Below are 25,989 nucleotides of genomic sequence, written 5' to 3' on the forward strand. Positions count from 1 at the left end.
TAAATGTAATCTCTATGGCGAGACACACGTATGACGTCACTAGTGGGCTTTTCTTCAAGTCCAGTGAGAATTCTTCACCTAAAGTGATAAAAAAATTTAAGTCCGATCCCCTATATAATATCAATAGTAAATCACTTTATTTTTATTTATAGGCAATTTTCTTACAGATATGATATACAAATTACATAATGTTTGATCATAATTTTTTTAGCCTGTTTTTCACAAGCGGTGCATTTTTAGACCGTGAGTCTAGTTTTTAAACTTTCTCCTACAATGCAAAACTATTGTTAAACCCTAGCCTAAAGTACAGGTACATATTTTAAGGAAAATAACAATATATCAATATCATTGCACGTTTTGAAACAAAAAACTCTCTAAACGTTAGTTTTTTTTTTAATTAACAAATCAACTCTCGTCACGATTCGATAGCAATCTGGAAATCTTGGGACTACGCCAATGTAAACTCTACATTGTATATTAACTAGATTCATGCTTACACATTTCCACTGAATAAACCCACCCACCGGCCACCCTATGAAATATTAGTAAGTAACCTATGAAGTACCTATGCTATACGAATTTACTTTTTATGTCTACAAAATAACAGTTAAAAAGTAAGTAATTTTTATTACAGCTTTTTTTTTTCATCAATATATCCATTAAAACGTCAATAAATTTTACTTATATACCGACCTAATACACATATTGAATTCACCGAAAATAAAATAATAATAAAAATATATAATCCGATAGAAGTAAATTCATTTTCGTTAATCAAAACAAATAAATGATGCGAATTAAAACGTGCCAAAATTTAATTAATAAAACTTTATTTGATATACATTTTCTGATTAAAAAAGTGAAACATAAAAGTGGGGCCATGCAATTATTTATATACTCAAAAAACTGTATTATTTTTTTTTCCTATTTTCTATTATCAGTTCTTAAAAGAACCATAAATAGATCTAGTGGCTAAAAAGTTGACTTGAACTGTAATCTATCCACTGGTGGTCGCCTAAATGAGATTAAAGTAGCAGTATCACTTAATCTAATGATTATGTTAAATAAATCGAAAATCTAGCACATTTTGTCTATTTATTCTGTTCACGCTGTCTGTTGAATAAATCTAAATTTTAAATCTAGCACATTTTGTCTGTGATCACTTCAGAATTTGCGAGTAAAGTATCTATCACTGAAACGCATAATTTCTTCACTCTCTGTGGGAACTTTGAGAATTCGATATATATCGTCATTACGCATATATGTTACCACAGAAATTCACTAATTATTCGTAACACTTTTTTTAGAATTCCGATATTACTATTACTAGCAGTTCCCCATAGTTGAATGCTGTAGGACCTCGACACAGGTTTAAGTATTGTTTTATTGTACACCAGCACTTAATTGTTTAATGATAACCAAATGCCAGTATACATTTGAAAACTTCAGGTTTAACTGTTTCCTTTTCAGCCAGATGTGTTTCCGCCAACTAAGTCGTCTATCAAGGTATATACCCTAGAGGTATATTTGACTTAATTTGACTGTGGAAAACAAGCACCAGTCATTGTAGGAGCTGGACATGTTTCTTTTCTCAAAGTGGACGCAAAAAAACGGTAATAAATTGGAAAAAATTTTTACGAACCGATTTTATTAATAATTTAATTCGGTATGTAAACTAGGACTAAAATTCGGATTTGTAGTACGAATTCCTCGAATATTTTACAAGATTCAAGCCTTCTATAGTGGATGAGGTCATATTTATGCAGAATTTTGTAAAAATTGTTTTTGGATATAAGTTGAAAATGAAAATTCGTAATTGTCTCTGTAAAATGAATACTACCAAGAACATACTAAGAGGTTATATTCAATCCCTAGAAAATATAACAACTTTTCGATGCGATGTATTTTATTAAAAAGAAAATAGAATACAATATTTAAAATGTACACACTTCAAGGACTTTCGTTCTCGTCATCTTGTTTCCTGGTGGATGAACAACTGAAGCAAGCAAACCATTTTAAAAACGAAAATCTTTGACGCTGTTGCTCACTATCATCGAGTGGAATTGTTGTTGATTTATAAACTGGTGATTCAATTTCTGGTGAATTCAAATAAATTCTATTTATATTCGTGCCAGACAAATTTGATGTTGGAGGTGCTGATCTGGATCCTGTAACATAATAAATCTTTTTAATTAATGAAAAATTAGAAATCTGTAGAAAATATCCTTCCTTGTTAGATATGGTAATACGATAAGAAAATAAGCTATTCCAAATCCGAGTCATAGTTTTTGTTTTCTTTATATAGACCAGTTTTGTTATTTACCGTTTACTTATATTTTCCTAAAATTTAGTGTGTGGTAAAATTTATTATTTCAATATTTCATTAAGTGTCTATTTAAAAAAGGTCTTTTTGGAAGACGCAGCTTAAATGGATTCTGAAGCTGAGTCTTTAAGAGCAATTAGAAGGTGAGTCTTTAAGAGCAATTTAGCCAAGGTACGTATGATGATTAAAAACTTCATTTTTTCAAAGAAATAATCAGTACAATTCCTGTAATATACCTGCTGAATTCCCACATTTGTCGATTTGTTCGACAGACCCCCGAAAGCCGAAAAAAATGCCTGGAAAAATTGTATTGGAAGTGTCAGACACAAAATTATGTAAAAAAATCCGACACAAAACTAAAGCTTTCACCGTAAAACTCTCCCGGACTCCCCGATACAAAAGTGTTTGACAGATTAACTAACGAAACAAAAAAATAAATAAATGTTTACCATAAAGGTTACAATTAAAGTTAAGACGTGGATTTAAACTTAAAATATCAAGACGTGAAATTGATTTTAAGTTATATTTTTTTCTAAAATATCTTCTTAATTTGTAACTTTCATGCCGTCTTTTGTAATAATTTTTCGAATGTAAAAGCCTCATACTGGAATATAAATCACCAGTTTATAAATCAAAACCCAATATAATTTAGATATTTCTAGGTCATGTACCAAATAATTTATGGTACATAGCCACTAAATATTTATACATACACCAATATTTACAAAAAATTCTATAGAATTTATTTCAGATAGGTTGATTATTTTACCTGCTCGAGTTGAATTTGTTCTATTTCTTTGTCGATAAGAAGTTAATGGTGCATCACCGGCACCCCCATGTTTTGCCGAAAGTTTATTAGTCATTTTTCCATTTTCTATATTCTCTTCTTCAGTAATTGAATCCCTATGTTTCCAAAATTTAAGTCCAATTACAGACATTTTTATAAAAAAAATAGTTTATAAAAATTAATAAAAAAAAAAACACTGATTAAATTTGTCAGCCTCCTATTACAAATAATAATAAACAATCTTCTTAAATTTTATTGAAAATAATTAAATATCAATAAATAATCTATTTAAATATCAATAAAAAAACTAAATTGATTAAGATTTTTATAAGATTCCTTTCTTCTTGAATCATTTAATTACTTTTTTAAATCATATAAAGTATTTAATTGTTGATTTTCTAATTAACGAACATACGAGCACAACATTATTACAACAGAATTAGTACGTCTTATTAAGACATTGCATCATAGAGCAGAGTGGCGCAGTGGAAGCGTGCTGGGCCCATAACCCAGAGGTCCGTAGATCGAAACTACGCTCTGCTAGTAAGTTTTTTTTTTTTTAATTACGAAGATTTTAACACCATATTTTTTACTAAACTTAGTATTTTTTAATAAAATAATATTATCATTTTTAATAACAATAACCTAGTTTATAGTAATTGGAAAAGTTCATCTAATTAAAAGTTCCTGACAAGATGAGCTGTTTTAAAAGTATAATATTATCTAGTGAAATTATAGGGTGTACTTATGAAAAAAGTTTTGCCTCGAAGTCAAGTTTACTAAAAATGTAAGGCTTTCGTTATTTATTTTTTTAAATCTACACAAAGTTTCGATGATTCCTTTGATCCTTATACGACACAGGGCCGTAACAAATTAACTTTCCAGCTGCTTTCTTTCTCCTTCCACGGCTTTTCATCAAATTGTTTTTGGAGTCTACTATTTTTATTTCTTTTTGGTTTCAATTTGGTGGTTGAAATTTGATGTTTTCTGCAATCTACGACGATTATCCATCCAGCAAACTATTTCTTTTTTGTATACAATTCAATTCACAATTCAATAAAAAGTTATGGACATTGAATAATTTAGTAAACTTTTTGTTACTTCAACATTCTTTAAAGGTACATACTGTATATATTTTGAAACAAACAGAAAACTATATCCTCGTTTACAAAATGATAAATATTTCTACATCATTAAATCGGTGTCACATTTAAATGTTACTTTAGTAAACTTTAAACAGGTAACTTTTTAAATTGAGCGAATCAAGTTGCATAAATCTTTGGTGTATAAAGTTTAAAATAATATATTATGTACTTTTTACTTTTTTTCAAAAACGTTATTTATATATAACATTGTGTCATTATTTTAAAATGTTCATATATCTAGTTGATTTTGTCAACCAGACAAGAAAAGCCTTAAAATGTCATTTTTTTTATTGTGTAAATTATTCAAATTTTATATTTTTATCATATCGTCAAAGACCATTTTGTGTATGATAAGTAAATCTTGTTTCAAAGTTTTTAAAGATGCATATCAATTTGATTTTAAATGCGGCTTTTATGGTGAGAAGCGGATTGTAGACTGCAGGACATGAAATCAGAAATGACACAGAAATTTTACTTTATGAACGTTTGATTAGTAATGGGAATTTATGATTAGAATTGAATTCGAAGATTTATTAAAGTGCAACAACCTAACAATACTACCAAAAATAAATAAAAGCTCAGAAATGAAAACAAAAGCTCAAGAGTCTATTGACAAATGAGTGAATGACGTATGGTTTAAATCTGAGCTACTATCACATGCTTCCATCTTTGAACAAATAAAGTAATGCGTATAATATACTATACTGGTTTTGATCTATAAAATGCCGGTAAGAATTTTTAGGTTATGTATGAAAATGCTCAAAAATAATTATTTATGAAAGTCAAAGGATTTGTTATTGAATAATTTGTGTATAATTTATAATTAATAAATACAATTATTAAAATATTTTATAAAAATAGTTTGTTAAAATTTGTATATATATAAATATGTGTTAAATCCGTTTGGTATTGTGCAGAAATTGGATTTATTGAAAATGTAAGATATCTTGAGCTTTTTAATTGCTTTAGTACCCGAAAATCATTTAAAAAACTTTAATTTTCATTGTTTCATAGATTTTAAATATAATCATTATTTAGTAAATATTTATATTCTTTAGTACAGAAAGTAAAATATTTATATTTATTGTATAAGTTTCTTTTATGAATATTGTACAGTGTGTATAATGTAAGTAAATGTTACATAAGATGAATATACAGGATAGAATTGAAACTTTTAAAAATTATACGATATTTATCTGTATTAATCGATCTTAATAATACTGAATGAAACCAAATACTATATTACTGACAAAAGAGGATTTTTATGTTAAATAAAACCTAAAATATATCCAAGATAATCATGTATTGAATACTTTGCTATTAGGTTGTCGTTTTATATAAAAGATAATCCACGTAGCATATTATATTTTATCGGGCATTATTTTAAAAACCATTATACACATAATATCGTTATTTTTATATGAATTCCATCCAGGTGGTTTTCGTATAATATCCTATATCTAATTCATGATCATAAATGACATCAGATTTTACTTTCTAAATATAATATCTACCCATTATTTTTTTTTATTAGCTAAGGTATAAACATAATTTTTATATAACCTTTTTTTTTAAATATTTGCTCTGAATAGAAAATAATGGTTATTCAATTTATGAAAATTATGTAAGATATTTCTGCTATTTTATTATATAAAAATATCTTCTTATCTAAAAAAAATATAATTTTTTTTTCAATATTACATACTTAACTTTAAAAAGGATGATTGCTTTATAAAAAATATATTAGTTTGATCTCTCATATTAAGGTTAAAACACATTTTATTTTGGCATGAAAACTCCTAAATATTTTTTGTTTATAAAAGCTTTTGGTGTTATTACAGCGATCAAGTTACATCGGATTAAGACACAGTATAAATTTCCGGCTAAAAGACACTGGCTTAAGAGATCGCGTGTTAACGTGCTATATGAGCAAATATTTGACTTTTTAATCAAGTAGAATATGTAAAGTTAAAGAAAAACAATCAGAATGTGCTTGTTTCGAATTTCACTGTTCTCAGTGTATGGACAGTTTATTTTGTGTTTTGAAACGATAAAACATTTTCCTACCACATTTTGTTCGATCAAGATACCTGCTTCCAGGCCTAATCTAATTGCGTGTTTATTTCTGCCAAGTGGAGAATAACTAAATAGAGCGGGAGTTAGAATTTGACGGAAGAAGTAAATAAGAAATAGAAATAAGGACGCATAAAAAATTAAGTGCTCGGTAATGTTTATATTTATTTAGCAATCGACCGAGAGTACGATCTTGCTACTGCCCTTTTTTCGTGTGATCTGGGCATGTCAATTATTTTTATGGTCTTGTTCTGGTTGTGGAAGCCAGCATTGCAGCTGTCTTATACAATATAGTGGTTCTTAGTACTATTTTAATTTTCTCTTTTAATCTTTATTCTACTTATTTGAAGTTTTTCCTTAGTAAATTTAGGTTTTCAATCCTTAAAACTGCACAAGTCTACAAAGTCTGAATTATTCAAAGCAAAATGGACAAGTCATCTATGTTTAAATAACTTAGGGCTTCAGTGTATAATATCTCGTACATTTTTATTCAACGGAAATAATTCAGAATATTATATTATTTTAATGACGAAAATCGTCATTTCTTGTTTAAACACAACACTGTGAAGAATCTAATTAAAGATTAAATCATAATTCAATTATTAAATAAATTAAAATTTTCTTGCATACGTTATTTAAAGATGAAAACTATGTCAATAGACTATAAAACGATGATGATAAGTATTATAATAAATTTAATGCATATAACATTTTCCAATAAAACAATACAACGAGCAAGTAAGCAAGCAACAATAATAGTAGATGGCTCAGGCTGTGAACCTAAATAATAATATAATAAGTGTGTTTGTCATTAACATTGAACAATAATGGTAAACCGAACTTAATTGTAATAGACGAGTGTATATATCTGGTCAAATGCTTGACCTGATTTATTGTCGACTATTCCCTATCAAAGTTGAAGTTGAATATCTAGAACCATACAATTTCGTGTATACATATTGGCAACCATTTCGTTAGCCATTTATAATATATGAAGAAAGAAGAGTATAATAATATATGGAGTAAGACGTTCGTATGCATAAAACAAAGAAAACATCCCAGCAGAGTTGTATAGCAGTCATACATAGCCAGGTAGGTTTGGTGTGTTAATTGAGATCATGCTTTATTCAAGTCACTATCTTCTATGTGGTATGATCGTTGTCAATAGACACACCAAACTTGCCTTTCTGTGTGATTGCTATACAACAATTCTGTGTTGTTTTCTTTGTTTTATGCATAAGAACGTCTAACTTCATATATTATAAATGGCTAACAAGATGGTTGTCAAACTGTATACTGTTTATTGTATGTACTTTATGTGTTTTACAGTACAAGTTGATTCAAATTTTTTGATTTTCTTTCGAAATGTAAGGCATGCATTCATTTGCCAACCCAAACTTCAGCTCCGACGCAAATGCAAACTTCAACTCAAATCTGGATGTACTGATCAAGCAGCATCAAGAATTAATTCATTACAGAACTCACGCACTTCGTTGATTGACTTTGCTTCTATTTAATAACAGATTAACCTTTTGGCGAATCAGCATTGACCAATCTATCGGACTAATCAGAACGTGAACGGAAGAATACCAAATGATAGTAGCTTAAAAAAGCATTATCTTTCAAAAAAGAGTTAGACACGTAAATAAGATCTACTGCTAAAGAGATTTCAGTGCTGTGTGCATGAAAGCAGGTAGCAACCTTAATTTACTGTTCCTGATACCCTATCTGAATGAGAGCTTTTGATCAAAATGATCCAAAGAACATTTTGAGGGCGGTTTGAAAAAGTTTCACAGAAAGTCATTTTCCTATATAATCTTGCAAGGTCCTTTTCACATATTTTAGAGATTTTTAGCATTTTTCCTGTGAGAATTTAAAAAAAAAAACCTGAATTAATCTTTAAATTGAGATTTTTTAAATTTGACACGACATTAATGAAAATCGAAAATGATTACCAATGTTTTTCCAAATAATTTTAAAAGCTACATTGACCCAATTCATTTAATGTTTTAAGAAATACATATGAATAACATAATATTAGATGTACACAAAATCCTTATCTTTGTCAAATAAAATTAACTCAATATATTTAGTTTGATTATTTATCACTAGTGGCGTTTCGATTATCTTTTAATAGTTATTGTCTCTTGTGTATAATTTAAGTTTTTATTATCATGTTTAAATCATTTTCTAACAACGTAAGTTTATGTATACAGGGAATCCAGAATTGTGGGCACTATTCTGTAGCATAAAATATACGATAAAACCGCTAAGTATTTAAAATTTTTGTAAAAGAAATGAGACAGGTGCTATAACATTATGTAATTATTAATCTAATGTAATATTTATATTTACTTATGCAACACACACTACAAGTATGCGTTATATTTGCATGGTGTGCCATTTTGGAATTCGCCATTTTCATTATTTGTTTTTATAGGATCAATAGTAATACATAATAATCTGTCAAAATTTAAATTGCCTGAAGTTTTATTAATAGGGTGCTCGTTGGTTATTTGTCGATTTGCCATTGTTAGATTATTTTGTGTTGGCCTGAATTAATTTCACAGCTTATTCTTCGTTTGTCGAGTTGGAACAAAATGCTCATAACGCGAGTATACTGACGGGTCAATTTTGTGCTAGGGAATATTTCCCTGATAAGATAGTCGGATTCATGAATCGTAAATTTTGGATTCACCGTGTTACTTCAAGTACTTATATCTACTAAACGATGGCATTTTCTATAAAATGTTCACAAAACCGTCTTTTCGTTTGAAGAATGCTTTTAAGAAGAGAGTCCTTGTATTATTTTATGGAAGAATATGTTTTATTTATTTTGAATCCGAAATTTACGATTCATGATTCTGACTATTTTATCGAAGATACCTTAAATAATGCCCTACAATTCTGTAACACACTATATAATTTGGTGTACTGTATTATATGTATGGTATGTCCACTTGACAACTACTAGTTTTGAGTTTAAGCTCACAATTATTATTATCTTCCTACTATATAACAAATGGACTTACACCATTTGAGTAGACTTGCTGGCTGGCTGTTTATAATACATATCTATCTACATACAATAAATGTATTAGATAAATGGTTTACATGTTGTTGGATAATACTATGAGCTTAAATCAAATAAAGTATTAAGTATAGTTGGAGTTATGTAAAGTTTATATTACATGATGCGATGGTGATGATGATACTACTACAACGAACAATACTATACCAAAATACTACTGTTCTAAAACTATGGTTCTAGATAGCAGCTCTATCTGTAAATATTTTGTGTACTATTATTATAATTATTATTATCGTTATCAACAACTATAAGAGAATAAACAGCAATGTGATTATTTTGTAAATGAATCACTTTAAATATATATTAATTTTTACGAGCCGGTTAGGGCTGCCATCTCGGTCGGGTCTCTCGCCCGGTAGATTATGAAGAAGATGTTATAGGGGGAGGGGGATGGTTATTGCAGTGAGAAGCGGGAAATTCAAAAAAGGCCAATTTCGCCCTATTTAATTTATTTCAACTACATCAATAATATAAGTATGAAATAATATAAATATATTAGAAATTGGCACATTTTGTACATCACGAAAACTATCAGTCAGTTGGTTGCCGTATTTGGTCTAAAGAGCAACATGAAGAGGTTCAAGAGCTACCATTAAATTCAGATAAAATAACGGTTTGGTGTGGCTTTTGAGCCGGTAGAATCATCGATTCGTGAAACCATGACTTTATTGCGAGAACAATTTCGTGAAATTCCGCCTAGATTCTGTGAAATCACACTCTTAGTTATTTTCCTTTGGGGCTATGAAAAGTCAAAATCCTATATGGATAAACTGGGTACGATTGAGCAATTGGAAGCCAACATTACAAGCTTTATTTGCAAATTACCACTCGAAATACTCGGGCGGGTCATTGAAAATTGGAACTGCAGAATCTTAACCGCTGTTATGGACATTATTTGAAAGAAATAAAAAAAATCAATGTGAAGAATGCTTCTTTTGTATGATAATAAAGATATCCCGATAATTTTTTTTTTAGTTTTTAAAAAAGCACCTCTAAATGAATCACCCATTATAATATGGCCGACACGCCAACACGTTAAAGTTTATATTAATTTTTAAACATACTTACTATACAACTACGCTTTTTATTAAGGTTTATAATTGTAATTTTAAGTTTGAAATTTAGTCAAGTTTTATGACTTGCTGTAGTTATAAAATATTTTGAATTATTATTCTCTAAGTACCCATACATTAGTTAAAATATTTACGGTATTAGCTTTTAACCACTATCTAACAAAATTTAGTAGTAAAATGCCTAAAATAATTACGAACGAACGAATATTTTCTTAATTCTATTCACTTGTCCGTAGTAAGATAAGTAAATAATTTATAAAATAACGATACACAATATTAAACGAAATAATTGTTCATATTATTTTGTTTTAATATCTAAACTCTTAATCTGAATCCTTATTTTAATTGTACGAGAGTAAATACTATTTCTAATTTAAGTAATTATACAAAGATGAGTACTGCAGTTAAGGTATTTTCTATTACTTTAATTGTGGAAAGGACTAACCATTCGGATTTGTAGTTAGTATCAGGCCAAGAAAGTTAATACTATACTGGAAAGTTTTGGCCCCATTCTCGACTCTTACGTCATAGATATTGTTTTATTATCTATAGTTTTCAACTAGCTGTAGTTCTCCAGCATCGCATATTGTACACTGAACCTACAATTCTTCCTGACTGCGCCCTATAACAACTATCTTAATTTCGAGAATTCGATATTAATTCTGAATATTTATTTTCAGTTTATGGACAAAAACTTGCTGAAACTCTCACATTTTAAACAAGAACAATTACAATGGTCCAACCAAAACGTAATAAAAATACATCATCATCATCATCAAATCCGTCGCCGATAACGCCACGTGGTAATAAACGTAATACACGTAGTGAGTCCACATCGTCAATTACAACAACAGGTGGTACACCAACATTGATATTAGATAACGGAGGTTATACAGCAAAATGTGGATATTCACATCAACCGAAAATACCACCAATGATTATACCAAATTGTATAATGAAAGTGAAATCCGAAAGGCGACGTGCTTTTATTGGGAATCAAATAGATGAATGTACGGATGCATCGGGACTTTATTACATTCTACCTTTTCAGAGGGGATATTTAATTAATTGGGATACACAGAAAACTGTGTGGGATTACATTTTTAGTGATGAATGTTTATCAGTCAATTTTAATGAAGTTCCTGTGATTATTACCGAACCTATATTTAATTTTCGATCAATACAAGAAGGTATCACCGAAATATTCTTTGAGGAATATGAATGTCCTGCATTGTTACGATGTAACGCTACTGATTTATCACATTTTAACTATTCTCAAACGAATGATAATCATTTAGGATGTCTAGTAGTGGATTCAGGGTTTAGTTTTACACATATTGTTCCGTATATTAACGGTGTGAAAGTTCGAAGTGCGATTCGACGGATTGACGTTGGGGGGAAAGTATTAACGAATCAACTGAAAGAAATTATTTCATATAGACAATTAAATGTAATGGATGAAACACATGTAATGAATCAATGCAAAGAAGATTGTTGCTATGTTTCATTAGATTTCAAAAGTGATTTAGAAAAAACTCGATTGCGTGGTAAAGCAAATGATATCCTTAAGGAATACGTGCTACCAGATTATAATGTAGTGAAACGTGGTTACATTCAAGATTCAAATAATGATAACATGAATTCATATGAAACACAAAATTTAATTATGAATAATGAACGAATTACCATTCCTGAAATACTATTCCATCCACAGGATATTGGTTTAGAACAAAAAGGTATTGCTGAAGCAGTATTAGAATCGATTTATGCATGTCCAGAAGAAACACATTCCGTTTTATTTAAGAATATTGTTGTAACGGGCGGTTCAACGAAATTTAAAAATTTTGCTGAGCGTTTAGAGAAAGATGTACGTGCAATGACTAGTAGTTATTATGATGTACAAGTGACGTCGCCAAAAGATCCTATTACTTATGCGTATGAAGGTGGTATTGCTCAGAGTGCTGATCCTGATTTTTATGCTAAATGTGTGACTAAGGAAGAGTATATGGAGGAAGGATTTCAAGTGGCGCTGGAACGATTTGATATTTAATATTTTTGAATAAAATAAATAAATAAATAAATTATTTTTAATATTAAATTTGCTTCGTTTTTTATTTCCTACTAAATTGTTAAAATTAGTCCTTATAAAAAGATAAATAAGAATACACCAGTTATTCTAAAATTTCTTATGATGATAGAAAATCTTTTTGTCAAAATTCATTGTTCTAAATGCTTCTGAGTAGACTTGAGAAAAATGAAAGTCGAAGTTAGATTTTTTGAAATTTTTTGAGACATATTAATGGAGTTACAGCTAAATAAATTCGAGCTAATAATAATTTATTTTTCTAAAATGTAAAAAAATGCTTTCAAATCATAACCGGTTCCTCGTCATAGCCGGTCATATCGAATCATAACCGTTGTCTCTATTTTCGTTTACGGTAATCCCGGAAATCACTAAAGCGCGATTTTAATGAAATTTTGTAGGAGTGTATTTTTGCTCCAACCTTAAAGACAGGATTTTTATCTTTATTAGTGAGCATCAATTTTTTTAATTTCAGGTTTTTATAGAGAAAAGGTTGAATTCCCTTCTAAGTTCTATAAATCAGTAGATGTCGGTGGAAGTTATACGATTTCCCTCAAACAATCTTATTTTTATTTTGGGTAAGTATTCAACAGATAGCGCTGTGTTTCAATTTCAGAATTCACTTCTAAGTTCTATAAATTATCAATAGAAAACGAGAGAGAGTTAGCTAGTCTTTTTATATAAATGTATCTTCTTTTACCAGATTAAAGTTTGAAGCATTGCAGCGAAAGTAATTTTCGTTAAAACTAATTGATGTTAGCACTTATTTTATAATTTTATCAGCTTTATTTCTATACAAAAAGCAAATATACAGAAAATACATTTAAAAAAATTCTTTTTTATTTGTAAGAATAAAGCCAAGAGGTTCTATTGAATGAATTTTACTTGATAGTTAATGTTACTTAATCCCTTTGAGGGTACAGATACTAATCATGTTTAATTTCTGACTGTCAGTATAAGTACTGATATGGGATTTGATAAAATACCTTATAATAATATTTGGTATAGCTAACAGAGCCTCTTAAATCATATAATTCATATTAGTATACCTACCATATACTGTTTGTTATATGCGTATTTTAAATGATACATGATGGCATTTTCGTAACTATAAGAGGCTCATATATTACATTATTATATGATCGTGGTTTGTTTATTCTAAAACGCTAGTGATTAATTTCAAGCCTGAGCATTTCTTCTAAAAATTATGAGCTTAATTTTAATAATGTATTCATAAAGTAATCGTGGTTTTATACAAGTAAAAGTAGTTACAGAATGATTTGCTATAGAAATTTAATTGATGAAACTCTAGACATAGATTAAAATGATCTTAAATAAATAATATTTACATTTAGGAAAATTGGAAGCCACAAGATAACATATTTGGGTTTTGGTTATATTCTAAGTAATTAATTACTACTAAGCGTATCGTTTAGTTCTAAATTTAATAAAGAGTAAATTTTTGAGTTCTATTAATACTGAAACATCTTGCCAAACTCATGGTTTTAGTTTTTAAGCCTCTGTCTTTTTATCAACGTGAAACAAATCGAAAAATACCATAAAAATTTGACTGTTGAACATTTGGATAAAAATTATTTTATAAAGAAAAGTGAACCCTTGAAACACGTAAATCATGTTCAAGCCAATGAATGAGTTTCAGTTTTCATAAACTACGTGGCTTCATTCCAACCTCTTTATATCCCCCCCTTCCTCTATGTAGATAGTCTACCATAGCCTTTACTATGACTCTCTTCTCGGATGGAACATATTTTTTCTATTATTAAGTCAAGAATATATTTTGTATTTTCTAAAAGATCGGCAATTTTTGATGTTAAATATGTGCCAAATGGTTCCAAAAAAATATGTCAAGAAAACTACGTAACTTAACTTCATTGTAAGCCTCCCCTGACGTAGCTAAGCGTAGGTTTTGAACTAATACCCCCCCCCCCCCCCCTGATCGGGCCAAGTGATTTATGGAGCCTTCTATATTTGGGAATCTGTACATTTTCCTACCATCACTTTTAATCACAAAATTAGGATTTTTGGTTTTAGATTTTGGAAAATTTTAAGTGGTACTTCATAATATTGTACCATTTACCTGATCTCATAGTGGAATTGGTAAATACGCTACGAAATACAAATCTAATGAGAGCTATGGGAAAAAGTAAAAACAAAAAAATTAGATTGATTTTTAAGAGAAGACTAATTGACACAGTTTTTCATATTTGTATAATAAAAATTCTATTAAAAAGTAGGTACAATAAACCTCTGGTGATAGATACAATCATATACGGAAAAGGTACAACATTTTTGATTGTAAAATCTTTATTGTATTTCATGTTTATGCATTTTTATTAGGTAAATATCATATAATTTGATAATAAATAATTATATTTATTATCCTAAATGTATGTGACAAATTTGTTTGTTAAATATTTGTTCATAAAAAAAGCCATTAATTTTTTTGATTATAATAAAAAAATTAATGTACAAAATTATATATAATTTACAAAAAAATTAGTACCTACGAGTTTTTAGAATGAACGAAGGAATTCAAAAATTTCTTATACAAGTAATCCCTAAAGTTATAAATCTTAAATCTATAAATATATATATACAGGAGACTTTCTATAGATATAGATAGTCACTCATCACGATATCTCTGGAACTATAAGACCTAGAGACTTCAAATTTGGCAGGAATATTCCTTTTGCCAAGTAGAGGTCAGCGGATTTTACGAAATTCCACCCACAAGGGGGGTTGCGGGGGTGTTCATGAATAAAAAAATTCATATTTTTCAATTATGGCTTTTAATAGTTCAAAACTTGGTCAGAATGTTTTAAATTACATTTAGAAATTTTTTTAACCTTCGGAGGGTAGAAAGGTGTAGCGAGAAAGTGGGAAGGAAATATCGAAAATTTACAAATATACCTAAGTGGGGTATCAAATAAAAGAGCATGACGTGTACATTACAAAACTGTTATCCAACGCAAGGAAATGTGGAGGGAGGGGTGCAAGTGGGGATGTTGTCCAGCAAAGCGGGTAGTTCCCAGCTAGTAGGTAATAATTGGTTGATTTTTTATAGTGTTAATTAAATCAATTTACAATCAATTATTGTTTTATGATAGTCCTCTCTATATTCTAAAGTGACACCTACTAATTTAATGAATTTGATAGGTCTGTGAATTCATAAATTTATCTATTTTTCCCATAGCCACATCTCCCGAATCAGGCCTCAGATCGAAATTTGGTAAAAAGCTTTTCCATTTGTCTTGATAAGCTTAATTTACTGGTATAATTTTCTGCTATCAATAACAGAACACTCTGTATATAATTTAACCACCTTTAAAAACCAAAGTGATAGAATAATTCACTTCTTGTTAAATATCTACTTATGACGTAATATTTACTTTTCAGAAATCAGAAGACTAAACATTTAAAATAGTTTGTATTTAAAAATGATTACATAACTATTTTGTACGTTGAATCTTGAATATAATATTTACTTTTGTTATAATTTTAGTGTATGCCTCGTTAGTTGTATTTCTAAAGTGTTCAAGGAAATAGTTTTTGCCAGTCTACGATAAAGATTAGCAATTAGTAAATGAGAGTTAAATGAATGGCGGATAATCTCTGGTGTAGTGGTGTGATATATAGTTTTGTTTGTTTGTTTGGCTAAATGCTAGTTGCTAATCGTTATTGAGTTTACAAAAGGTGGAAAACGTTTTTATTTAGGATCTTCTAGAAGGGTGTCGATATATATGGGATTGTATGCTATTGAATTGATCTGTATCGTTGGCATCCTCTATTTTCATATTTTGATAGGGCGCTTGCTCAAATATTTTAATGAACTTTTATCAAATATTTATCAAAAGGTGGCTTGATGGCAATTTTTTAAAAGATCTAAACAGCAATTTGCTCATCATATTTTGTAAATTCAAAAACGGATAGTTCATAGCTCCAGCCTACAGATAATTGTTATTAATTTAATAATATTCATAATGAACAAAAATACATTACGTAATTTATATTAAATTTTATAATCAATAGGGTCTAGGGAATTACACATTTTTTAACACAAAATACAATCACATGCTGTGATTTTTAATTTATTAATTATTATTTATTAAATAGTTTTTTTACAAATATTTATTAAAATTTTCTATTATAAACTTATGTGAGTGATATAAAAACATGGTGAAATATTTTATTGTTTATTTATTATTAACAATTATGTTATCTTCATTAACGTTTCAACAACAATCAGGTATTAAATAGTTTTTGATTTGTATTTAAATCCAAATTAACAAAATGTTTAAAATGTCCTCTTTTATACAATTATTTTGTGTTTATATTTGTAAAAGAAAGTTTGCCAAATAATTGGAGGGAAATTAAACTGAAACAAATTTCATTGTCTTTGGCACTCAAAAATAAAAGCTGCTCCTTTCCACATAAAACTCTTAAAAAATTTAAAAGAGTGGATCTGTAAAAAATCAAGAAATGTAAAACAATACTCAGAAATACTCAAAGAATTATGACTATTTTAAACTTAAAAAAAATTGAAAACTGTGTATATATTTTAGATATGTAAAACAATCCCTTCGAGTGTTATAGAAGGGGGATAAATGAAATCAAGAGAGGTGGAGGCTTTAAAGCGGTGGCTTTTACTTTTGAGCCCAGTTAAGCGTGCGGGTATCAAGCTAGTATATTATATCTTGTCTCTTTATCTATATACAAGTGAAATTTACTAAATTTAAAAAACCTAACTCGCACTAACATATCTAAGAACACTCTTTATTAAATTACCCTTTTCCCTAGAGCCTTCTCCAAACTGAAACGGTTTTGAGAATCGTCGCCTTTTTTTTAGTTATCCCGGGTACGAAACCCTAAACTCGTACAGGAAACATAGCTAAGAACACTCTTCATTAAACTACATTTCAAACGAGACAAAAAAATCAAAATAATTAGATTTAATGTCTTTGAGAACCAAGGTTTGAATGAAAATCAATTTGATGAATTTTGATGAAACTTTTTAAGAAAATTTATGATTATTCGAAGCATAGTTATTATCGTACAACAAATATAAGCTCATAAGTTTTTTCTTTGTATGAAAATTTCAGTATTTCCAACATTAGTTTCATATCCATGCTACACGGATGAAGATTGCATTAATGAATTCTCACAAAATGCTACATGCCAGAATGATAATTGTGTATGTGGTAGTGAGAGCACAATCTGTATTAGATATGTGCGTAATATAATTGGTGAATCATGTGATTTTAACGTAAATTGTGATATTATTAATTCACATTGTCAAAATAATAGATGCGAATGTAATGATGGTCATATTGTGTCTGGCCAAAAGAGGAATTGTCTAAAAGGTATTTGGAAAGTCTATTTTTTTATTATCTCAAAATCCTAAATGACAAACAAATGATACTTTATAGAAACATTTATTAAAATCTAATTAAAGAATCGACGCTAATGAATGAAAACCAAATGAGTAACTGAGAGATATTTCAGTACACTCAAAGATGTAACAGGTTTATGGAAAATGAAATAAACTTCTCGCTTTTTGCTAAAACCTGGTGGAATGTGTTTCTTGGGTGTTAAATATCATTCGTCATATCACTAAACCCATGAGTTGAGCAAATGTAATAAAACAGATCTTGAAAAACTTTAGCTTAAAATATTAATAAAGAGGGAACTTGTATTATGTGTATGTTATACATTTGATTATCATATTTAACTCTAATAGTTATAATAGTTTTTCGATTATTTGATAAACACTCACCTATACGTAAAGCAAGTTGCCTATTTATTAATTTTTTATGTCAACTTTTACGTGGACTTTTACGTGGTCATTTAATTATTCATGAACAAATAACAACATTTGCGCAACTAACTCATGATTTACGAATGATATTTGATACCTAAAAAGCACATTCCATCAGGTTTTGAAAAAGTGAGCGGTTTATTTCATTTTCTTTAATTAACCTATTTCTGTAACATCTTTCACTATTTTGGTATCTAAAAAAAGAAAGGCCAGAATTTTTCTCAGTGCAAAATTAAAAGAAGAAAATTAGTCTTATTAATTTTTACCTAGGATAATTTCCTAATTAAGCTTCATTGGAGTATGAATCAAACTTATTTTAATATTGAATTTTGATTTTCAGTTGCTCAAAGTTTAAATGAATCATGCGAAATTAATGCTCAATGTGTAGAAATACCTTTAAGTGTATGCTCAAGTAAAAATGCATGTGTGTGTAAAATATTTCATTACGAAAAAGATGGTAAATGCTATCGAAAAGCAGGTTAGTACTCAGCCGCCTATAATGTATTCGATAAGGTAATTGTTACCCAAAAACTCGAAAATCGAGGGTATTTTAAGATAGGATTTGTAGTTTTGAGATATCGCTTAAAATGGTGTACGAAAAGAATTTGTAAATTAAAGCTTTACTTATCTACCTTTTTGAATATCGTTAAAATGGTGTAATTTTTAAACTTTTGGTGACGAGAAGCTTAATTATTAAACAATGTCAATATTCGAATGTTTAAATAATTTTCTTAAAATATTCTTATTTTAGGTTTAAATAAATTTTGCGAAGATTCGAACAATTGTTTACATATTCCAAATACGAAATGTGATAATAATAGATGTGTCTGTGACACGGGATACGTTGATAATGAATTACAAACAGAATGCTTAAAAATGATTTCGCGTACATCAGAAACTTGTGAACATCGTAATCAATGTCGTAAACTTATGGGAGTACATGCAATCTGTTCTAATTCAACTTGTGTATGTGATGACATGTCACATTATGATGAAATCAGTATGAAATGTGAAAAAAATATCGGTAAGTCATTTTCTTCAATAGAGAACATTTTGCTATTTTATGATTGATCTAGGATTAGATGTAGTATTTGTCAGTTACTGAGATAACAGAATTTTTGAGAGGTTGTGGCCAAGAGAGACACTGGAAAATAGTTCTTTGTGTGGCAAACTTACAATTGATTAATAGGCATTGAAGATAATTTTCGACTTAGAAGATAATCGAATAAAAAATGCAAACATCCTTTGACAATGCAGGATTTTCGCCATCCGACTCTTTGGAAGAAATTTTGGACAGTACCCGACAAAAATAAAAAGTCCAAGCATGTGAAAATTCTCGGAGGGCATAAATTGTTAGGCACGACTTTAACACAACCCTTGATAAATAAATAGCTTTTGTTATCTTATAGTGTGACACCCCAAATACTTTAAAACGGAGATAAATAAGGTAAGGAAAGGGTATTTGACACCAAAATCAAATTATCAAATGCCAAATTGTTCAATAACTTGCAAATAAACTCAATAACTGCCAAAAAACGTCTCAATGCGTAAACAGTGTTTCCCTTATATAAATTTTCTTATACAATCTTTGGTCCGATTAATATTGGTATTTTGAAATAATTTTTTCAGGTCTTGGAGGTCCATGTAACCGTGATATAGATTGTTATCAAGAAGAAGCTGGGGAATTAGAATGTATTTTAAATGTATGCAAATGCATCAGCCCATTTATTGAACATAGAAATCAATGCATTATAGGTAAGTTTTATTCAGCTGTACAATTAGACTTGGAGACAATGATACGAAATTACCAGAAATATTAACAAAATAAAATTATGGTGGAAGCTAGTTGTCGGGGCATAATCACAGTGATTAGATTTTTGGTAACCGATATTCCACCAATATTCATTTTTGAAATTTTGTGTCAATGTACTTCAGTTTAAATATCGAAGGTATTATGACGTCTATCTCAAAAAATTAGTACATAAGAAAAATAAACATACACCAATTCATTGTTTCTGAACACACCACAATGTTTTGTCTTCCTCCTGCAAACACAATTTTTGTATCCCATTTGTAATGTGCGTCTAAATACTTTCGATATAATAATTACAAATAATGATCTCTTTTGTAATTAATTTTTATGATTTGTTTTAGCTTCTCATGCTGTTACAACTGTTATCACTGGTTCATTATTGTTTAGTTTGTTATTGATCATATTTTTTTTTTAAGTATTAAATTAAGTATTACATTATCGATACGTAAAAAGTGATATTTATTGAATTATTTATTATTATTGTTTGAAAATTAATATAATTTATTGAGTATTTATTTTTCATTTCCCAAACAATTATTTACTTTTCATAAAATATTCCCAAGGATTTTGATGCGTTTTAATTACGAACTATATCAAATTGTTGAAAAGTCAAAGAAATATATCCCGTTTAAAATACAGCAAATACTTATAATTCTGTAAAAGTCGAAAATTCCGGCAGTCTTCTTAATGTATCCGCTGAGTAGCGGATAATGGATATTATATATATAATTTTTGCATGTTTAACTAAATAGAAAATAAATCCAAATTTGGTGAATAATGAAAATTTCAAAATTAAACATTCCTGACGTGAAACAGTCAACTTTTTGGTTCGGTTATTGAAAGTTGTTATATTTTATGGTGGAAGCAGTAAGCACTGAAAAATGCTTATTAAAGTTGCTTGTTCTAAAATTTTTAACAAATCTTGGCATATTTTATTATTTATTAGATCCCTCCTCATCCAGGAGAAGCTGATGATTCTGGTTGATTCAATTTTCATCCAAAAGCGTTTGAACACTTTCAGACAAATACTTCAAATACATAAGAAATTACTTTTTTATCGAGAGTTTATTATTTCTAGTATTAAATGAATTCACAATGTCGCAATGTATGAAAATCCACATGCTATGTAGAGAAGCGATTAGGTTTTCCCAGTCGTTTATTTCGAGTAGACAAATTTCGACAAACAGTCTTTTTTCATCAATTATTCTTTAGTTCTATGGTTGAAACTGCAGTAAAACTAATTTTCCTTAAATGTTAACTAAATATAATATTGAGTATCCTAATAACGACATTCTTGTATAAGGGTACTTTTTTCCACAACAAATGTTCAATTACGTGGTTGTCCGAATGTTGAAAGAACAATGAAAATAAAAGTAAAAATAATTTTAGTAGCAAAAAAGGAAAACGCTAATTAAGTGAATAGCAAAACAAAAGTTTTTTTTCCCTGTTGTTGGTAGGTATATTTGGGCACTGACTGACATAACAGTTTTTAATCAAACAAATACAAAATAAAATAAATAAACAAAGAATATATATATGAAAGACGAAAAAAACAAAATATACCTAAACTCTAGTCATCATGTATCGAAATCCATTTACCCTTAGTCATTGCATTAAAATTCAATTGGAGAAATCGAACTAAAACCGCTCATTCGTTTTTCATCTAGTTCATCGGTATAATATGTATCACTCGTTCCACAATCCTATTCGGAAAACTTTTATTTCCAGTTACATTTAAATGTCGAAGCCGACTGTATAGTATTTTCAATCTACAATAAAGGGTAAAATAGTTTTATTGTACTTTTTTGTTCATATAGTTAAATGTATCAAAAAATTCGTTTACGCCATTTTCATAGTTTTTTTCCCCTGGTAAAGGCTAAATGCTCAGTTTCCAAAACGTTTTGGAGACAATACCTGAATCATTTTAAAATCATTCGATTCCTTTTTCCGATACTTTTATTTTGATATGTATCAAACCTCAGGGAAATCTCTTTAATGGGTTGAAAATATAGAATATATTTCGAGAGTTGTTACATTCAGGTGTTGTGGCAGGTGAGCATAAAATGTGGCAGGTGATTGTAAAATATTTTGTGTCATATATGGGATAACAGTTATCATGAGGTTAAAGCAGAAATTGTGATGAGGTCATTTCCTTCCAGAAACACTCAATATACGAAATAAGTATAAAATACAACAAAGATCTATAAAATACAAAAAAGCACATAAAACAGCGCTTATAAAAACATATATTTATTACGAAAAAAAAATTTTATGGTTCCTATAATTGCAAATCGAAGGGTTCCATGTTTTGTTGCATTTTTATACTTTATTTAAATGTTATCGAATTAGCCTCTTCATTATATCGAAAAGAAGATAATCATCCAAACAACATGAAAAATTCAAAAAAGAAAAATTTGTAAGGTTGTAACTTTTCGGGTTATCAAACTTTCGATTTATGTATTTGTTCAAGCTTTAGCAAATTATCAAATTATCATTTCCTATGTTTTTTACTTATGGTAGTAATGTATTAACAGTTATAATATGTAAGTTGCCTAATAAAAATAAACATTTACAAGTTGCATAAAGTTGAGAATTAAATGTAAATATCCTTGTTTATTAAATAACAATATAGATAATTATGTTTTTAATAGTATAAAAAAATAATTATATATTAATTAAATATTAACTATTTATACAAAAACTGTAATTATAAATTTATAATGTTACAATAAAAATAAATATAAGTAAAAAAAATAAAATGTCAAAGTCTCTTTTTTCTAGAAAAAACAAATAATGACGTGTAAGTATTCAAACATTTACTAACAATTTTTCCTTTTATACATTTATATATTATGTATTGTATATATTTTCTTTCATTCTCTGTACAATATAACCAACTTGTGTAATAATATGTACTATCGAAAGACCGTTACTTTATTGGCTAACTCGCCGTGAAATGAGATTTTCAGTTCTATAGTTCTGAATACGTACTAGGTATAGTATATACGTAATAGTTACAGGGTGGATCTATTTAAAAATATTATGCATACTATTACGTCAAAAATAATGCATGATATATTATAACTATTTCTTACTAGCTTTGTTCCTCGACTTCACTGGCGATAAAGATTCATTTCAATTACTTCACTAAATGAATATTAGTAATATATTTTTGTGAATAATTGATTCATTTAGAGAACGTACCTTGACCTCACCCGCAATATAGAGAGTACCAACTTTTAAGACAAATCCACAACATGCTATCTTTTAATCCATTTTCCCTTGCTTAACTCTCCTCCTTAACACCAACTTTACATTCATGCCTGGGACAATAAGGTAAGAACCCTTTGGCCGCTGCTCTAGTAATTGTTCTCATCTTGACTCTCCGGGTGGCAATCACAGAAAAAAACAGTCAATGATGTAAAAAAAGCAAATAAATCCCATCAAGTTTTATTTTCCCGACAAAAAGGACCCAATGTCCTTTCACAAGGTCATATCTCTAAACTGCAAATCATAAAAATTGGTTCAGCGGTTTTGGCGAAAAAATGTTATAAATAGACAGAATTACATTTTACTTTTATAATAATAGTAAGGATTAAACTAAAATATTTTCGTTTTAAGGTTCGAAAATCGTCGTACAATTCTTCACGAAAAGTTACCTTGTATACCACTCACTTTTCACGGTTTTGTTTCTAAATGCAATTATAATTTCAAAATTTTTATAGCTTTGAAAAACTGTTTTACAGCTTTTCGAGTGTATACCTTGCTCAATATTCACGTAGGGTGAAAAAGTCACTGCATATTTTTTTTAAATATCTTGAGTTAGATTTTCAAATTGCATGGTTGACAACAGAGGCCAAAACTGTTTTACATTTTTTAATTAATTTTTTTATTTGCGATGTAAGATACAAGAAAAAATCATCTTGTATTTATTTTGTTGTTTTCAAAGCACATGCTCCGCTTAAAGTAACATAGTTATGAAAGACTTTTGCCAGGCTTGATTTTAGAAAATATATTACGAAAATCAAAAGAAACCTTTCTTGTGGACTATCCTGTCTATAGACACACAAAACAATTGACTTTCTTTTCAATTATTTGTTTTTAAATTCTTATATGTCTGTTCAAGAATTTGTTTATAGTTTGTTAAAATATTTAAAACTAGATTAATTGACATTGTGAATTTAAATTGTTTTTCTCTCTTATAGGCAATTACATTTATGTTATTTTATAGTTCATTTTGTTTTGTTTTTGTTTCAAAGTAAAGAAAATCAATGAAAATAAAATATTTCCCTGTTTTTGTCATGTTTTCAAAGTTCTTTGAAAAAATATTCATCTATAATAAATGGGTAAATATTCGTAAGAAAAATTGTCTGGTTAATTTTGGAATTGTAATTTTTATTTTGCAAAAATTTAGAAAATTTCTAAAGATTAAGCAGATTGTTTTCAGGATTACTATCCCAGAACGGAAACATGTGACAAATTTGTTCAAAGCTTAAAATAATTTCTTAATAAACCTTTTATTAATTGAAAGTAAACTAGCGTTTAAAAATGCTTATAAATTTTTTAATTTTTACTCTTCGATAATTTTGGATATATAGGTATTTTTACGTGTTTCTTTAACCTGTTATTTTAATTTTAAACCTTTTTCTATCATTCTACAAAAGATTGTTTTATTTCAAAATAGAGAATATTCATGTATATTTTTTATATTTTTAATTCATTGTTTACACCGTTATAACAAAGTAAAAAATATAAATACTTCTTAAAAATCCTGTATTTAAGTGTAAAAAAATATTTAAAATACATTATAATTTTGAGATATTTAAACGCAGTTTTTTGGCGCTCTCTGTTGATGACGTATAAGTACGTGATCTGTCAATTGGTGACAGATCAATGTATAATTTACACTTAAAAAAAAATGAATTTACAACACAGAATTTACACTCGTTATTATTAAGTTTTTTAATAAAAAGCCGTAGAATAGTATAATTTAATGAAATACTATATAAAATGTAAGTAATTAATATCATATAGGATGTCTACAAATTTGATAAGCCCGTAGGTACTATAATGTCACGTCCGTATGAAAATTTGAATTTCCGTTTCAGAAGTTTTTAAATGCCCACACTGAATTTGTACTTTTATTAATTAATTTTAAGTAATTAAAAAGATATTAATTATTAAAATAATGGTTTAGTTGAAATGTCCAGTCATTAAAGTTACGGAAGAAAAATATTTGAACCAAATTTAAATTTCATGAATATTCCCTATTGTCCAGATAATGTTTTGTATTTATGAATATTTTACTGATTTACAAATGAAACTTTTAAAACAGTATAATTCATTTTTAGTATGGAAGCGCAGATAAATCATGCTTCATAACTTCATAAAAAAGTAAGAGAACTTTAAGCTGAAGAAAGAACTGTGATTGTCAAATGCTTTTTTTGGAATTTAAAATGTAAGATCATCTATTAAAATAATTGGTCGCCTATTGTTAAGGCGAATAAATTTTATATGAACATTTTCGGGAAAATGACCCTAAATACTCTTGAATGATAATATTTTGTCTCATTGTCTTTTCTAAGAAAATCAATTTTACAAGATTTATGTACATTTGCAGTAAGTTGTGACATTAAACATGTCATTGGGGAATAAAGCACAATGTACAGTTAGCATTTACACAACAAACAGTTTCCCCCTTCTCACTAGCACAAAATCATTAAATTCGTACCAAATGAATAGGGAAAATTGTTGTGGCGTGAATC

General features: G+C 28.4%; 3 protein-coding genes and 1 non-coding gene across 5 annotated transcripts; 3 read left to right on the plus strand and 1 right to left on the minus strand.

Annotated features, from left to right (window-relative positions):
- Positions 1 to 1,900: 1,900 nt before the first annotated feature.
- On the minus strand, positions 1,901 to 3,295 carry LOC123297655. The gene is made up of 2 exons (XM_044879403.1): positions 3,093 to 3,295; positions 1,901 to 2,168 (listed from the first exon to the last, which is right to left on the minus strand). The coding sequence occupies exons 1-2, from the start codon at positions 3,259 to 3,261 to the stop codon at positions 1,951 to 1,953; spliced, it is 387 nt and encodes a 128-aa protein (XP_044735338.1). The 5' UTR covers positions 3,262 to 3,295; the 3' UTR covers positions 1,901 to 1,950.
- A 286-nt stretch (positions 3,296 to 3,581) lies between these two features.
- On the plus strand, positions 3,582 to 3,653 carry Trnam-cau. The gene has a single exon. It is a non-coding gene; the product is annotated as a tRNA-Met (tRNA).
- A 1,288-nt stretch (positions 3,654 to 4,941) lies between these two features.
- LOC123297654 (actin-related protein 6) lies at positions 4,942 to 12,542 on the plus strand. Of its 2 annotated transcripts, none has more exons than XM_044879401.1 (2): positions 4,942 to 4,983; positions 11,173 to 12,542. In XM_044879401.1, exon 2 carries the CDS (start codon positions 11,226 to 11,228, stop codon positions 12,540 to 12,542), a length of 1,317 nt encoding a protein of 438 aa, XP_044735336.1. In that variant the 5' UTR covers positions 4,942 to 4,983; positions 11,173 to 11,225. The 2 variants fall into 2 exon arrangements, with proteins under 2 accessions (XP_044735336.1, XP_044735335.1); XM_044879400.1 differs by lacking the exon at positions 4,942 to 4,983 and adding an exon at positions 5,066 to 5,192.
- Positions 12,543 to 16,709: 4,167 nt separating this feature from the next.
- On the plus strand, positions 16,710 to 20,671 carry LOC123298394 (prion-like-(Q/N-rich) domain-bearing protein 25). The gene is made up of 6 exons (XM_044880384.1): positions 16,710 to 16,842; positions 17,696 to 17,956; positions 18,752 to 18,889; positions 19,163 to 19,435; positions 20,041 to 20,166; positions 20,566 to 20,671. The coding sequence occupies exons 1-6, from the start codon at positions 16,770 to 16,772 to the stop codon at positions 20,637 to 20,639; spliced, it is 945 nt and encodes a 314-aa protein (XP_044736319.1). The 5' UTR covers positions 16,710 to 16,769; the 3' UTR covers positions 20,640 to 20,671.
- Positions 20,672 to 25,989: the final 5,318 nt, after the last annotated feature.

The sequence above is a fragment of the Chrysoperla carnea genome, chromosome 4 (genome assembly GCF_905475395.1).
Source record: "Chrysoperla carnea chromosome 4, inChrCarn1.1, whole genome shotgun sequence".
NCBI lineage: Eukaryota > Metazoa > Arthropoda > Insecta > Neuroptera > Chrysopidae > Chrysoperla > Chrysoperla carnea.